At 50.7% G+C, this 15,281-nt stretch overlaps 1 protein-coding gene across 1 annotated transcript in view; it reads left to right on the forward strand.

The window, feature by feature from the left end:
- Positions 1 to 1,999: 1,999 nt before the first annotated feature.
- SLC12A8 (solute carrier family 12 member 8) overlaps positions 2,000 to 15,281 on the forward strand; it is a 47,026-nt gene continuing 33,744 nt past the window's right edge. The window contains exons 1-4 of the mRNA XM_057376765.1: positions 2,000 to 3,265; positions 4,055 to 4,201; positions 7,000 to 7,191; positions 9,006 to 9,237. Coding sequence (XP_057232748.1) covers positions 3,194 to 3,265; positions 4,055 to 4,201; positions 7,000 to 7,191; positions 9,006 to 9,237 — 643 coding nt within the window. The 5' untranslated portion in view covers positions 2,000 to 3,193. The remainder of the gene's footprint in view (positions 3,266 to 4,054; positions 4,202 to 6,999; positions 7,192 to 9,005; positions 9,238 to 15,281) is intronic.

Consider the following 15,281-nt stretch of genomic DNA (forward strand, 5'->3'; position numbering starts at 1 on the left):
GCGGTGCGGTGTGGCCGCAGCCCGTGGCACGAACATGTTGGCAACGCCGTGGCCTCTGCAGAACCCGGGCGGTCCGGCCGCACCGGGAAATTGAAGCTGCTGGGGAGAGCCGGGCTGGTTTCTCCAGTCCGCTGTTCAGCAGCCTTCGTTACACTACGGAGATGTGTGAAAACAAAACGAGCGGGTAATTGTGCTGGTCGGTGCGGTAAATGAGTAACTGGGAACAGCCAAGCGCTGCTCCGTGCGGCGTTACCTTTGTTGCGCTGATGGCGGCTTCATTTCCCTTTAATGCCGCCTTCCTAAAAGTCACCTAAATTAGGTGTTTTTAGGAACTTGACCCGGAGAGGCKTTGAAGGGATTTATTAAAACTAAAATGCTGTTGGCTGCTGGGYCCCTTGGGGGAGGAAGACTTTGGAAGCACCTCCTCTGGCAAGGACGGAGGCTTCGGAGGTCGTGGGACCACACGCAGTTTTGTTTGGGAAGGYGTTAACCTTTCCTCTTCAAAATCAGCCAGCTGTTGAGCAGCTTGGAGCAGCGACGCTTAGCTCAGAAGTAGCTTTAATGTGATGATTAATAAAATAGTGCTTTGAAAGGATATGGAGGGCACAGAAAATTAATCTACAGGAATCTGGTTTTGCAGTTAAATATAGAAGTGTTGCAGGAAGAGGAGATGAGCCTTTGTAATGTTTCTGCGAGGGTTGCTAATGCTCTTCTGCTCTCTYGAGTGCTAAATGGTATGGAAAGATTAAAACACGTTCTTCTTTAATTTATAGGCTGGCTAGTGCATTTGGCAGAAACTTTAGGAAAAATAACATCAATTTACTTTYAAGTTAGAGGTTCATTTATATTCGAGGGAAATAGTGCCTGTTTAGTTTATTTATGCTGCTGGTGTGTATAGCAGGAAAGGCTTCCTCGCGTTTGGTGACACAGATAAAAAATAATGCCCCAAAATATTACTKCAAGAATGCTGCACGGGGCAAGAGGAGGGCTCCTGCCCCAAGGACTTTTCCTTGCAGACCCTAAATTGCAGAAATACTTGCATGTTCATGGATTGGGATGTGGCTGTGTGTGCAGCCCTGGCACATTCGTTCAGCTCTCGCTTCTGTGCTTTCCACCCCCTCCTGTGTTTGCTTTGGTTACCTCGTAGGGACCAAGGGATCCATGAGCTGTGGTGGGATGTAAATAATTACAGAATTGKGTAATAAGGTTTTAGGCAGTTGGAAATGCCACAGAGGAGCAGTAGTGCAGAGGCAGTTTCCGTGATTGTGGAGGAGGAAGATCTTACACCAAGGTGAGCGGGAGCTGAGCAGAAAGGGCTCTAGAGCTCAGGGAAACAGAAGGGTTTTAAAGCAGAGAAAAGGGAAGGAAATGGTGAGATGAGAGGATTTAAATGTCTAGGTGGATAACATTTCTTGCAGGGTGTGCTTCAGGTCTAAAATCCATGCGTGCAGCCCTTCTTTCTGCGTTTTGCAAGTTTCAGATGGGTAATACGGGTGCATCAAACTTATCAGTGTAATCTTRCACCCCAGACACACTGAGCAAGGGGATTCAGCCCTGAGCTACTGCAAGAGGTTGGGGCCATCTCCTTGTGGCTCTCTCGGTGGAGAGGTTTAGGATAGCAGGAGGCTGCAGGCTCCCTGTTTTTTTTGCGTCCAGACAGGACTGCTGTGGCAGACTGGGGTTTGGATRGCCCCAGTGAATGCTTTACTGAGTGCAGTCTCTGTGTTGGGGGATTCTTAGGAGAATATAGCTATTCAATTTTAATCTCGTTTCACGTTGTGTATTTTCTTCCATTTTTTTATTACTATGGCTATTTGAATAAAAACATGAGCTTTATTTCTTTRGAGTTCATCTATTCCTGCTGCTTTTGCCCTGCTTGAAGCCCCAGTCTCCCTGTAACAGCAACCGTTTGTGATATTGTGAAGGGTTATTTGCTTCAAAAAACTTAGAAGCATCGGCAGGGCATCAATGAACTATCATGGCTTTGGTGCCGCTTAACTGGCCATGTGGGCAAGGCAAAGAAAAACCTCCTGTGCTGGCCATTGTATCCCAGCTGCAGGAGACCCTTTGCAGCTGAAAAACCATGGTGGAGCAGCATCTGCTTTGGCTATTCATTATTGGGTGTTTCAGAGCAGAGTGATAGGGGCAGGATGGTGAAAGGCCTTCAGACCCTGCTGCAGAAATCCTGAGTGAAATAAAGTGGTTTCTGCATGTCTGTGTCCCTATGCAGAAGGCAAAGCACTTTTCTGTTAGTTGTATTGTCTCCGTAATTTTGCCAGCCTGAGGAGTCAGAGATTCCTGCCCTGTGCCTGTGATTAATTTGGTCTCTGGTCTCAGGTGAGGTGTCCAGCCATTGGTACAAGCCTTGTGTGATCATGGTTGGCTCTTGTAAGCGTTTGGGCTCAACTGGCCAGCAAATGACCAGCCCYAGGAGAGACAATGATCCAGACACGCTGCCCTCGCCACATTTGTGGAGCAATCCTTGTTGCCCTCTGGCTGCAGCCCTTTGTCTTACCTAGGCATGGTGTACTGTGCTGAGCCATAGCCAAAAAGTCTCCCTTGMCAGCTGGTGTGGGAGGCTGTGGGTAACTGGTTACACTGGCAGGACCCTGGTCTGCAAAAGGCACAGCTGAAGGAGATGTGACCAAGGCTGGGAAGTGATGATGGTGCTGGGAAGTGAATAATCCATGTGTCCCATGTCCCTGGAGCACAGGAGCGTGCAATGACATTACCAGGCACCAGACTCAAAACCAACGGGAGGAAATGCATTTTGCAGACAACGCTGTGGAGCCGGTGCTACAGGATGCTGGGGACGCCAGGGGTGTGGATAGATTTGGAAAAGGCCACCAGGAGTTGTTAAATGTAGGGCTGATGGTGGAGCCTGTGCTGGGAGCAGGGCTTGGAGGGTGCTGGGGGAGCATTGCTCTCTGCTGGCTGCGCTGTCACTCTGGGTCAGTGTCTGCTGCTGTTGACTCTGTGGACAATGGCCTTGTGCTTTGGCAGGCTGAGAAAGCAGCAGCCTTGTCTTTCATCTTTCCTGCTTTCACAGCACAGCTGGGACAAAACCATGAACCTTCTACAGCAGAGGACCCAGCACTGCAGGAATTTGGCTGAGCTGACCTTCCACTCGGAGCAGCTTGGCCTGCGGTTGTGTTAGAGCCGCGCTTTGGGCAGGCGGAGGGGAGCGGAGGAGATGATGTTCAGCCGGAATGGTGCCCGAAGTGAGGGCTGTGTCCAAGAGCTCTTCCATGAGGAAGCACAGCAGGTATGTCAGAGAGCCATTTCCTTTCCCAGTTTCTCATCTCTGTGGTCTCCTCACTCCTCCTGGTCACCTGTGGCAAGTGAGCAGGACCAAAGTAATMAAACTGCCTTTCATTTTGCTGTGTACATCTGGGGTGTATTAGAAAGGGACAGAGGAGGCTGGATTTCCAGAGAGCAGGAGGCAGCAGTTGCCAYAGAAAAACTGCACTTTCCCTGGAGTTTCAGGTCTTGGTTCCAGCAAGTCTGAAATTCCCTGTRCCCCAGATACCAGAGTCCTGTATCTCCTAGAAACAAAGAGTCTGTCCTGACCAGACATGTGATGGGAAGACCATGTCAGCCTGCTCTGTTGGTGCAAGCTGGTGCAGCCTGGTTTGTCATATCCTCTGAGGGACTTCTCCTGTGCACCARGGACCCTGCTTGCCTTGGTGGGGTGTTTGGTAGGGACGGGAGGAGAAGCACAGTGTGTAGCTGCAGGCTCTGGGAAGGATCCTTGGATGGTGTTTTTGGTTCATGCATTGGGGTTGATCCACTGAGTGGGGTTCTATTGGTGCTTATCCTACAAGGATATGAACAAGGTGTTGCAAGGAGCCCTCTCTTTCAGGGTGCAGAGATCCCAAGAGCCCGCCTGTCCCTTCATCTTAGGGACAGTTTGCCCCAAAGGGATCTCTTGGCATCCCTGTTGGTGACCGTCCCCTGTTGGTGGCCATCCCCTGTTGGTGACAGGCTGTGGCACCATTTGTGCAGCCTGCCCCTAAAACATGAGAGSTGACCCCAAGGCTTTGCTCTTCTCTAGGTGTCTCAAACGCAGAACACACCCTGGTGGAAGATCCAGCTGTTTGTGTGGGAGCCGGTGCTTTTTGGAACGTGGGATGGCGTCTTCACCTCCTGCATGATCAACATTTTTGGTGTGGTTCTTTTCCTGAGGACGGGATGGCTCGTGGTGAGTGAGCACTGGCTTGGCTGAATGTTTGAACAGACATTTTCCTCTGACCCTCCTCACCTTGCACCTCCATCACCACCCAAGTGTTTTGGATTCCCTGCTCTTCCTTACAGATATTGCTCACACCCTCTGGTATTTTGTAGCAATTCCAAAAGTTCCACTAAACTGTGTAGCTGAAGTGTCTTTGTGAGCAGTTTCCTCTTCTGGCTTTCAGAAAGAAAAAGAAAAACACAACAACCAACCTTGACAATAAACAGGGACACACTTGTGTTATATTGTTGAGGCAAAATAACACTTTTCAGGTAAATTACAGCCACTCATCCATCTTCCCAACACCACCAAAGAAGGTCTCTTCCAAATATGTCAGTTTTGGGCTACTTGATTTTTTTTGGCTGGGGAATCCTCAGTCAGGTGAAATAGTTGAAGGAACTTCTACTGCTCGGTCCATAATAAAATCTCACTGAGGGTCAGAGACTGGAATAGTGCCCCCTCCTGATGCAAAACATTGAATTATGCCTCAAAATTTCCCTTTAAAAGAAGGAATACTTCCCCAGGGATGGGTGGGATTTGAGCTTCAGGCAGAGTTCTTGCATGGTGGACACCTTCCAAAAGGAGCAGGAGGACWCTTGCACTCTGTACTGAAAATTGCTTTGCTGGAGGGGTTGTGGGGAGCTGCAGTCATCGTGGTGGGGAACTTGGGATGAATTTCTAGCTTCCTTTTCCTTCTGATTTTATTTCCTCCTTTATTTCCTTTGAAAGCAAGTTACTGCTGGAGCAAACACAAATATAAATAAATCCAGCAAATAAAAGAAAAACTGAACCAGCTGGAAATTCACATGAAAGGGAAGGGAGGAGAAATCKGGGCTGGCAGAGAGCTCCCCTGGCAGAGGACAGTCATATGTTGAGCTATTCCCAGAGTCAGGCTCTTGCTATAAATTTCCAGAGCTGGAGCTGGGGCTGGTGAAGCTTTGCAGTTCCAGGGGACCTCATCTTGCAGAAATGTTCAGCAGGGATTGTTGCTGCACTAACCCCTTGCAGCATGCATGCATAAATAAGCATCAGTGTTCAATGGGGGAGTTTTCTTCCCACTTTCTCTGCTTGCTATTGTTGCTGTGAGTCCAGCATTCCCCCTTGGTCTTGGTGTTAACCCTTTCTTCTGTGGGAACCCCCATTACTGCTGCTGAGTACCACCTGGTACCACCTTTCTGGAAAAGCCCAAGGCTAAGGGAATGTTTGCATATGTTTNTTTTTTTAACTGAAGCGTGTCACATTTATTAACCATTTAACTTGGGCTAAGCAGCTGAAGAAAAAAGAACAATTGCCCTTTTAAAAAGAAGCGTGGGGTTGCAGTGGGCTGTGGTGCTGACCCAACCACAGCTGTGTTTATAGCAAGCCTTGGCTCAGTTCCCCACTGACCAGATAACACCGCTGTCAGAGGCAGCAGGATGCTGAACAAAAATAGGATTTCATGATGATAGCAACATCCTGGATATGTTTCTGTTTTTTCACAAAAAATGAAAAAAGGAAAAAAAAAAAAAGTATCTGGGATTTCAACCAACCCCAGAGCAGGGAAGCAGCATTTTAGTGCTGGTGATAAAAATGCCATCATGGTTAGCGTGGCCTCAGAGATGAGCATTGCTGGAGCAAGGCTGGAAAGAGGGAGTGTGGACAGGGCCTGGAATATGAGTAAAAAGAAGGGAAGCCAGATGTTAATGAAGCATTGGGCACTGGAAGAGATTTTTGATTGCTGTGCACCGGCCTGAGCGATTTGTCAGCAGGGGAAGGTGGGCTGGTGCACAAGGGAAAACTCCTGACCCTGGAAAATAAATTACAGCCATGTGCGAGAGAGTGGGAAGGTCCCGAGCTCAGAAGGGGTTCTTAAATACTTTTGGAGCCACTAAGCACCTTCCCTTTCTGAAAATCCAACCCTAAATGGCAAACTGAGCCCCCAAAAAGGGGTTGTGCTGTCCCTTAAAGCTGCCAGCGGGGTCCTACAGCTGTGTTTGTTCAGAGGCTTTTGCTCTTCACCCCACAGTGAGACCGTGGTGGGTGCAGCAGCTCCTCCTGAGTCCCTCCCTCTGCCCAAAGCAGGAAGGGTTGTTTGTTTTCCTGTGGGGCTGAACCCTCTGCAGAGCCCAGGCGGGGCGAGAGCCACCTGCCACTCCTCRTACACCCTGCAGATAAGGGCAGGCGCACGCTGATTTATCAGAGTGTTATTTATCTTCCACRCTGCGTTGCCTTTGGGGTTTTGTTCTTTGGGATCTCATTGTTTGCAAGGATCAGAGCTTTCAAAGGTAAATGTACTGAAAAATTAAAATGCAAGCTTGATGCTGTTAATAAATCAGTTGTTGCAAATCCCAGGGGTTCAATTTTGAAACTTCTTTTTGTTGTGGAAGTGTTTTGGGGTTTTTTAAAGCATGTCATTCTAAACCATGCAGACAGGCACTGATCCCCTGACTACGGTGGCTGAATCATTGTTTGACCTCATTGCTTTTAAACCAGAGGACAAAATCAGTGATTCATGGAGGAGCCCATGGACAGAGCAGGACCTGCTCATGCAAAGGTCTGCCCAGCCCCAGGCTCAAAGACAGATTCTCATCAAAGGGGCGCTAATAAGGGCTGTAAATTTGGCAATCAATTATGTTAATTAGACAAGTAGGGGTGTCTRTGTGTGTTTCTTTTAATCTGTAATGACTCCAGATTCATAGATCACTAGTGACTAAAAATGGGTAGGTCCTTTTTCTGTCCCAACAGATTGGTGTGAATTAATCTTTATTTGATTTTTTTTTTCATTCCAGGGAAACACTGGCATTGTAATGGGCATGTTTCTGGTGTCCTTTGTCATTCTGGTTGCCCTGGTGACAGTCTTGTCTGGAATTGGGGTGTGTGAGAAGTGCAGCATTGGAAGTGGAGGAGTCTACTCCATGATTTCTACCGTCCTTGGAGGTCAAGTAGGGGGCACCATTGGCCTCCTTTACATTTTTGGCCAGGTAATTAAAAAGAGTTATGTGAGTGGTGCTTCTCTGTTCTGGAGAACATGGGAGAGCACCACAGAGAGCACTCAGCCCCATTTTGTGTACCCAGGAGTGTGTGTGGCACTGTGCTGCCTGGTCACTCTTGTCTGTCTGGACAAGCCATGCAGGACATGTCCTCCCATCCCAAATTACCCCCAATGTCAGGACATGCCCTTGCCTTGGGAGGCTGGAATTAAACAGAGCAGGAGAGGTCAGGGTGGCCAAGCAAAGCTCAGTGAGGGGTTATGGACTGGCAAATTGGCCTTGGCGTGCCCTACATGCCCTTAGGGATCAGAAAAGCCTTGGCTGCAGCTCAGTAGGAGCCAGCAGAGCTGAGCTGGTGTGGGAGGGGAGCTGGGCAGGGGTAAGTGCCACAGCTAATTGACTTMTTGTGAGCCAAAAGTCACAGTTCTGGGTTTTCTGGGAGATCCCAAGGAGCTGTTGTGGTGGTGAAGCACAAAATTACACAAGTAGCATGGATAAAGAATGGAAAATAATCACTTAAACCTGCAGTAACTTAACCCTCTCCCCCCATAAAGATGTTATGAACAGTAAAATGTGGCGAGCAGAGAAGCATTTTTGTGGAGGTTTGTTTTTAACTGGCTTATAGCAATCTTCAAAACCCCTTAACAGCCCCCAAACCAAAAATAATCCCCTCTTCTCCCTTTCACTCCAGATTAAAAGCAAGTGTCCATAAAACACAAACTGAACCCAGTTACAAGCCAAGATATGGAAATGGGCCACACATGAGAATCCTTCCTGTCATATTTTCCACTCTTGCTCTCCGAGAGGACCCCGTCTGGGAAAGCAATCAGGTTGCAGCCTGTCCTGAGGGTCGTAAAAGCTGAGCTGCAGCAGCCCTGGCCCCTGGCTTGGCATCCTGTGTGTGCAGGGCTGCGGGCTGGGAGCTGGCAACTCGCTGAAAATGGCTTTGCCTGCTCCCAAAAGCTGCTGATGCCTTTCCCTTCTCTGCTGTGCTTTCTGCCCAGCGTGCTCCAGAGCAGCTGCAGGCTGAGCCCCTGCCACAGGAAGCTCAGGGAGCGCTGGAACCCCTGTCAAAGCCCTGCCAGGAGTGTGGTATTCCCTATCCCTGCTCTGACTGGGGCAGTGCTGCAGAGACTCTCAGGGTGTAGCTCTCCTGATCCAGGTGTCTGCCTGTGATGGAAGGGAACCCTCCAGGATCTCCAGGTTGTGTCTGAGCCTGTGTGCAGATGTGCTGTCCTGTGGGCTCTCACCCACCCTGAAGGGCACAGCGTGGCTCCTGTCCTGCTGCAAGGCAAACAGGCAGCTTTCCTGGAGCTCAGGGGGCACAAAGTGCTCTCCTCAAAAGTGCAGGCTCCTTTCCAGCAGCGTGATGGGGGGCCGGTGAAACATCAGAGTTTGCATCCAAACTAAACACCGAGTTAAAAATAACCCCTGGGAGGCAATGAAGGGGAAGCACACTGCTGTTCCTCATGCAGGTGTTAACTGGGACCCTTTCCTCCAGAGGAGCAGAAGAAGGGAACCAACACAGAGGTTGGCTCACCCTTTTCTCTCTCAGAGGGGTCAGTGTGGGTTCTCCTGGAGTGTCAATAGAGGGTGGATATTAGAGTGGAATGTTCCTGCTGCCCTAGCACCCAGCCTTCCCTGTTTGCCCGGGCAGCAATGAGGGTCAGTCCCTGCAGGGCAGAGTGACATTAAAGGTGGGATTGGGACAGCAAATGTCTGTCTGTCTGTCTGTCTGAACGGGGGCTGAGCTGGGGGTCCCTTTTCCTCCCGTGGGCASTCACTGAGCCGTGCCCTCCCCTCAGTGTGTTGCAGGGGCCATGTACATCACTGGCTTTGCAGAGTCCATCGCAGATGTCCTGAGCCTCAGCAACATCTGGGCRGTGCGGGGCATCTCCCTGGCAGTCCTGCTCGCTCTGCTGGGGATCAACCTGGCTGGGGTGAAGTGGATCATCAGGCTGCAGCTCCTGCTGCTCTTCCTGCTGGCTGTCTCAACGCTGGACTTTGTCATCGGCTCCTTCACGCACCTGGATCCAGGTAAAGCTGGGGGTTTGTGGCATTGGGCTCAGGAGGCATTCATTCCCTGGGGTTTTCTCTTAGGTTTGTTTGTGAAGTGACACATGGTTGGGCAGAGATGGAGTTCAGAGCTTTCAGAGGTGTCCCCTGTCCTTTGGTACTGGTCTTTTAGAGACAACCCATAATTTTGCAGAGCATGACTGAAGATGCCTGATTAATTTAGGTGTTTAACCCCAGAGACTGAGCTCTCAATCCATGCTCTTGTACTCACATTGCACTCAGGGATTGTCTAGCAACAGAGAGCATCTGTGTTTGCAGTCCTTTGTGGCCTTCTGCTGTTTAACTCGGCACTCATGCCCATGAAAATGGAGCATTGGGACTTTGAGTTATGGAGATCTTGTCCTGGGAAATTCTGAGGTCACTTAGAAGGTCCTGGGGTCACCACTCCCCTGGGTGGCTGAGCTGTGCCACCCACCCTGCTGGATCCAGGGCTGTGCTGGGGATCTGAGGAGSAGCTGGGTGATGCTGGTCTCTCAAGGAGTGGGAGTTCTCCCCTTAACTCTTCCCAGACTGAGTCCAGTGACAGCTCCAGCTCAGGCAAGGTGGAGGTTCAGGGCTCCCGCCTGTAGCCCTTCTCACACCTCGAATCCCGTTCCTTTCCCTCCGTCTGTTTGCTGGGAAGCACACCTCAGGACGTGGYTGTTGTGGTGGAAGGGTCCCATCAGTGCCCAGCGGCCACTCCAGCAGCACTGAAGTGTAATTAGCGGAGTAAACAGAAGGTGTCACCTTTTTCTTGGCTTCGGCTGCGTCCGGCAGCACCTTGGGGGGCGCGAGTGACCGACTGAAGTGAGTTTGAGGAAAKATCTCCTGTTTTCATGGACAGCTGTGATTCCGCGGCTGGGCTGGGTGCAGGAGGTGTCCTGTAGATACTCCTAGCACTGATGGCACAAGTGTCCTTTGTGCTGCTGTTTAATTTTGTGCTGCCAGTGCGTGGGGACAGAAGCAGCTGCTCCCCTGTCAGGCAGAGCCTTATGGAAAGGCATTTTCACTTTATATTTAGCGTGTAAGAAATGCCCCAAATGAGAGCCCGTGAAAGTTTCAGCAGATACTCGTGAATGAGCACAGAACAATGAGAGCGGTGCTGCTGTGATGTGTTTCGCAGAAAAAGCAAGCGACCCGCTCCAAACAGCTGCGATTCACAGGAAGCTGTTTTCTAAAGGAAACGGGGCTGGGGGCGAGTGTGGGTTGTGTTTCGRTTGTGCTCGTAAGAGATCTTTCTAAGAGCAGAGAAAAAAGAATATTCCAGGTGAGACCTGATGGCAGGAAAGTGAGCGTGGGACCAGGAGGCAAGAATTAGAGGAATAAAAAAGTCAGCAGGAAACGTGCCCAAGTTGAGGCCAATAGAGCTGTCTTTGATTGCCGAGCACTGTCATCTTCTTCTGAGAGAAAACAGAGGAGGGAAGGGAGCTGAGGGAGCTGAGGGAGCTGAGCATCGCCGGGGCTGCAGTTCAGTCATGGCTCACTAACGGGAGCGCTTCCCGTGGGTGCAGCACACGGGGCTGATGGCAGCGGGATCCGAGCCCCAAACTCCGGCAATGCACCCCGGAGCAGCTGCTCTGCCCTACAGCTTGGCCCTACAGCTCCGGGCAGGGCTGTGCCTTTCTCTGCCTTCACACGCTCTCCCCTGGGAGATCGTGGATTCGCTCCAGGCCGGGCGGGGGATCCTCCCGAGCCCTGCATTTCCCCAGAAAGCCTCTGAGTGGTGTGTCAGCACCAGGGGTGAGCGCTGTGCTCCGAGGAGCCTCCGCACGCTGAGCTGCGCGCTGTGTGTGCCGCATGGATGGAGGGATGGAGGGAGGGATGGATGGATGGAGGGATGGATGGATGGATGCATGCCCGTCTCTTGGGATCGCACCCACCAGCAAAGCGCCCCTCCTGCAAGGGGGACATGCCGGTGGGGTTGCAGCTCCAGCCTCCAGAGCCAGYAGATGACAATGGCAGGGTGCATCAAAGCCCAGCACCTGGGAAAGGAAGCATTTGAGACCCCTTTGGGGTGGGTATTCCACTGATCAGCTCTCTGCAGCCCTCAGGGGCGCGCAGTTGGGCTCAGCTTGGTTCTGTGGCTGCAGCAGGGACTGAGATGCAAAGGCAGCRTGCAGGGAGAGGTGAGTTTTGAGGCTGGACCTGTGCGCTGGATTGTAGCTGACAGCTTGCCTGGGTCATGTCCTTGTTTTATGGCAGGTTTACGGGGTTTCAGTTCACAGCYTCGGGTCTCAGTCTCTGACCCTATAAAACAGGCCTAGTGCAGCCATCCTGCCTTTTCTGCCGCTGCCATGGCAGCCTTTCCCCTCACRTAACGTTTCCAAGTGCTGCGCACATACCAAAGGGCTGCACATCTGCCAAGCAGCAGTTACTCGGATTTAAATAATCTCCAGGAATGCCTGTCCATCTTGAAGGCCTTAACGGGCTGCCTTTGTGTGGTTGGGCTGGGTGGAGTCCCCTGCTCTTCTCCCCGTTCCCGCAGCTCACACCCAGGCACACACCAAATCGGATATTGTCCAAGCACTCACTCCCTTCCTGTGGTTTGCCTTTATTTTTAGTCTGAGGACRGAGCATGTTTACACAAAAGGGGGCTTCTCAGCAGGGCTTCCTGCTGCTCTTTCTCCTTTTTTTTCCTCTCTCTTGCTGTGGCTCGCTCCTGCTCCAASAGCTGGGGTGGAGGAGCTCAGTGGCTCCAGCAGACAGGGAGTGCTCTGGGTCACTTGTCCGGATGCTGCTGACCCCACTGACCCTGTGTGCCAGGCTGCCCTGTCCCTCTGTCCCTCTGCCTGGCCCCCAGGGCTTTTRCTCCTTTCCACAGGCTGCCTGCAGGGTGGGGTGGGACTGGCTGATTTTTTGGAGTTAATCCTAAATCCTCCCTTGGCTCCAGCTGGCGCTTCTCCTGGGGGGCACTTGGTCACAGTTCCAGGCTGGGATCTCTGCCAAGGGTGGGTAGTAAAGASAGGGGCTCCCCTTTCAGTCTGAGAGCCAGCCTGAGACCCCTGTGCTCCTTCCTTCAGACAGGAGACATCCCTGTTCCCTTTCTGTCTAGGCACAGGTCAGTGTTTTTACTGAATCTAACACAGAATTGAAATCAGTCAGTGCACAGCTCCTCAACCCATAACCAAGAGCCAGCACTGGCTACAAACTTTCATATTTGTAATGCAATGCAGGGTGGTTTTGGCTTGTGTACATCTTTGGTGGTGGAGGTCCATGCCTCAAAATCAGCCTGAGTTAATTTGGGAGGAGCAGTGAAAGTGGAGGAGAGGATGCTCCTCTCCCTGACCAGCTCCTCAGAACAGCATGTGAAACTTTTTGGCCTTTTCACGTCCTGAACTTTAGAGTCATGGAAAAAAAAAGAAGATAAGCCTTCTGTTAATGCCCACCCTTTTATTTTYGTAGCATATCTCTGCTAATTTTTGTGTAGGGTGACTCCCAAATACTCCCTTTCAATCAGGCGCCTGCTTTCCTGTTTTGGCAGTGGCTCCCAGGTGCCCTGTTAGAGCAGCGTGGCTGTGGGAGCTCATGGGAGGGATCACTGGSAGGAGGGCTGGTGTTAATTTGGCTGTGCTTTGATGGAGAGATGAAAGGAATCACAACATGAGCGAAAGGGGCCCAACTGCAGCCCCTCAAATGCCTGGCAGGGGASAAAAATAAATTATCTTGTTGGTAGTTGAGTAATTGTGTCCCCTTGGGCTGGGATCCCCCTGTCCTGCAGCAGATGGTGTCACATGGTTGGGGTGAGTGTGGATTTTGGCTGTGTGGGGCTAAGCCCCTCTCCTCAGGCTGGAAAATCTGGGAAGTTCATTTCTCAGGGAGGTTGGAAAGGCATGTTGCTGTCAGGGTGCTTCTGCTTGGGATTATTTTCCATGCAAACCACATCCTTCATGTCACCCGCTCGGGTTTTAGCTTCCCCAAGTTTCTCACATGGAGCCCAGAAAACTCATTTATCATTTTCATTTATTCCTCTGAGGGGACAAGTGCTTTAGAGGATTCCTGCCCCTCTGATGCTCTGTGGCTGAGCTGGGGAGCTGATGCTCTCCTGTGGGTACCACTGGTGGGAGATGAGCCTTGCCTGGAGCTGCTCCAGCAGACAGGGAACCTGCAATGGTTGAAGTGATTTATGTATATAGACACTCTGGTGCTGTAMAGATCCCTCAAATGCTGCCTCTTGGGCTTTGATGGACTGAATTAATTAAAAATATTCCCACAGATTGAATACAAAAGTGTTCAAAGCATCCTAACCAGGGGATTTTGCTTGGCTCTGGCTTGTTTCATTTTATTTTTGGGCACCAGGGGTGTGCCCCAATATCATAAGAGAGGGTGCAGGAAGGATGTGTGTGTCAGAAGATGATCTGCAGCAAATCCCAGAGGTTTTATCCAGGCTGATTGCTGACTTCCTGGCCTGAGACACATCTGGAAACTGGCATCAAATTCCAAGTAGAAATCACTGCTCGAGCAGCAGCAGAAAAAAAAATAAAATCCCACTTTGCTACCGAACAAGGTACACACCGTAGTGAATAAAGGCAGGAGGCTGCTAATACACTCTTTATTTATTAAAAAACACAGGATTGCTTTTCCCAGGTTTTTCCAATTATAGTGCATTGAATGGCCCTGACATCACTCTTGAGCCGGGGCCAGCCTATTCAACAGTCTGGCGAAGACATTTATTAACTGGTTACCTGCCAATTGTCTGGGCTAGGAGCTGCGGGACAGATGTGTTTTGGAAAGTGATAACATTGTTAGAGGCCTTATTTAGATAGTGAGAGGAAAGCTACCCCACGCTGTCCAGGTTCTCTGACAGTATCAGGTATTTAGTGTGGCTTATTCAGAAGTGGACAAAACTCAGTTAGGTTGAGATGTAACCCTGCTGCCCTGTTTTTGGTAGGTGTTCTCGGTGTTTCCTTGCTGGGGGACAGCCAGCAGTGGGATTAYTGGGGAGCAGTGGCAGATGCTCAGGTGTCAGCAAAGCTGCTGCTCCCCGGGGCCGGGACTGCCATTCCCACCCTGCTCTGTGATACCAGGMAGGATTCCTGAGCCTGCTGCCCCGAGGCATTTCCCAGAGGTGGGAAAAGAGGGGAGCAGGGCTCAGGATCTGCGGGGGATCCTGCACCCATTGGGCTCTGCTGGGGATGGATGCCGTGTGCATTCAGTCTGCTCCTAAAAGTTTCCAGTGATGGATCCTCTGCTGCATCCCKGGGGATCCTGCTCTAGTCACAGCTRTCTCGGGATAATCCCCTCTTCCTGCAGCCTAAACCCTCTGTTTGGGGTCTCTTGAGGACTTGGCACAATCTGGTGTCCTTCCTTTTTGGATTAAGCCAACTTCCTTGGAAGAGCCCTGGTGCCCTTCTTCAGTCTTTCTCTAGGCTGCTCCATCTGAGTGCTTGTGGGAGCGAGCAGCCCTCTGCCCCGTGCTGCTGAGGATGAGGAGGTTCCTGGCCACCCCTGAAACCCTAAAATGTGCCACTGAATGGTGCTGTCAGGGTCTGGCTGGCCCAGGTCCATTCCTGGGGCCAGGAGAGGCTTTGCTGAGGTTGTTACAGGTGTAAACTTGCTCAGTAGGTTCCTGAGCTCCTGATCCACGCAGGAGGTTTTGTACACATTGATTTAACATTTAATTTCTTCACTGTTTCCCTGTGAAGCAATGCTGAGCTCATCTTCCTAGAGCTTGTAAATAAATCCTGATGTACCTTGGCTGGCTTGGTTCCCTGCTAGACTTTGCCTTCGTGTGGGCTTTCCCTGTCCATTCCTCCCATAAAACCTCCTGTGCMGGCTCTCCTTCAGCAGCAGCTGGTTTAATGCTAGAGAACTAATAAAACTGACTGGTTAGAGGAAGATGTATATCACCCCCCAATCTCTCCCTCTCTCCCCTTTGCTGTGTTTAGATGGGACAGCTTTATTTAATTGCATTGATTTTTTTTTCTCTCTCTTCTCAGTTTCACCACATAATCGTTTTCAAACGATGGAGATATTTTACCTCCTCCTTTTTTATTCCCCCAGTGTTTAATTCCAGTCACAGTTCAGCG

This window comes from Malurus melanocephalus, unplaced genomic scaffold, assembly GCF_030028575.1.
Source record: "Malurus melanocephalus ecotype Western Australia unplaced genomic scaffold, MMel_1.1 scaffold_289, whole genome shotgun sequence".
Lineage (NCBI taxonomy): Eukaryota > Metazoa > Chordata > Aves > Passeriformes > Maluridae > Malurus > Malurus melanocephalus.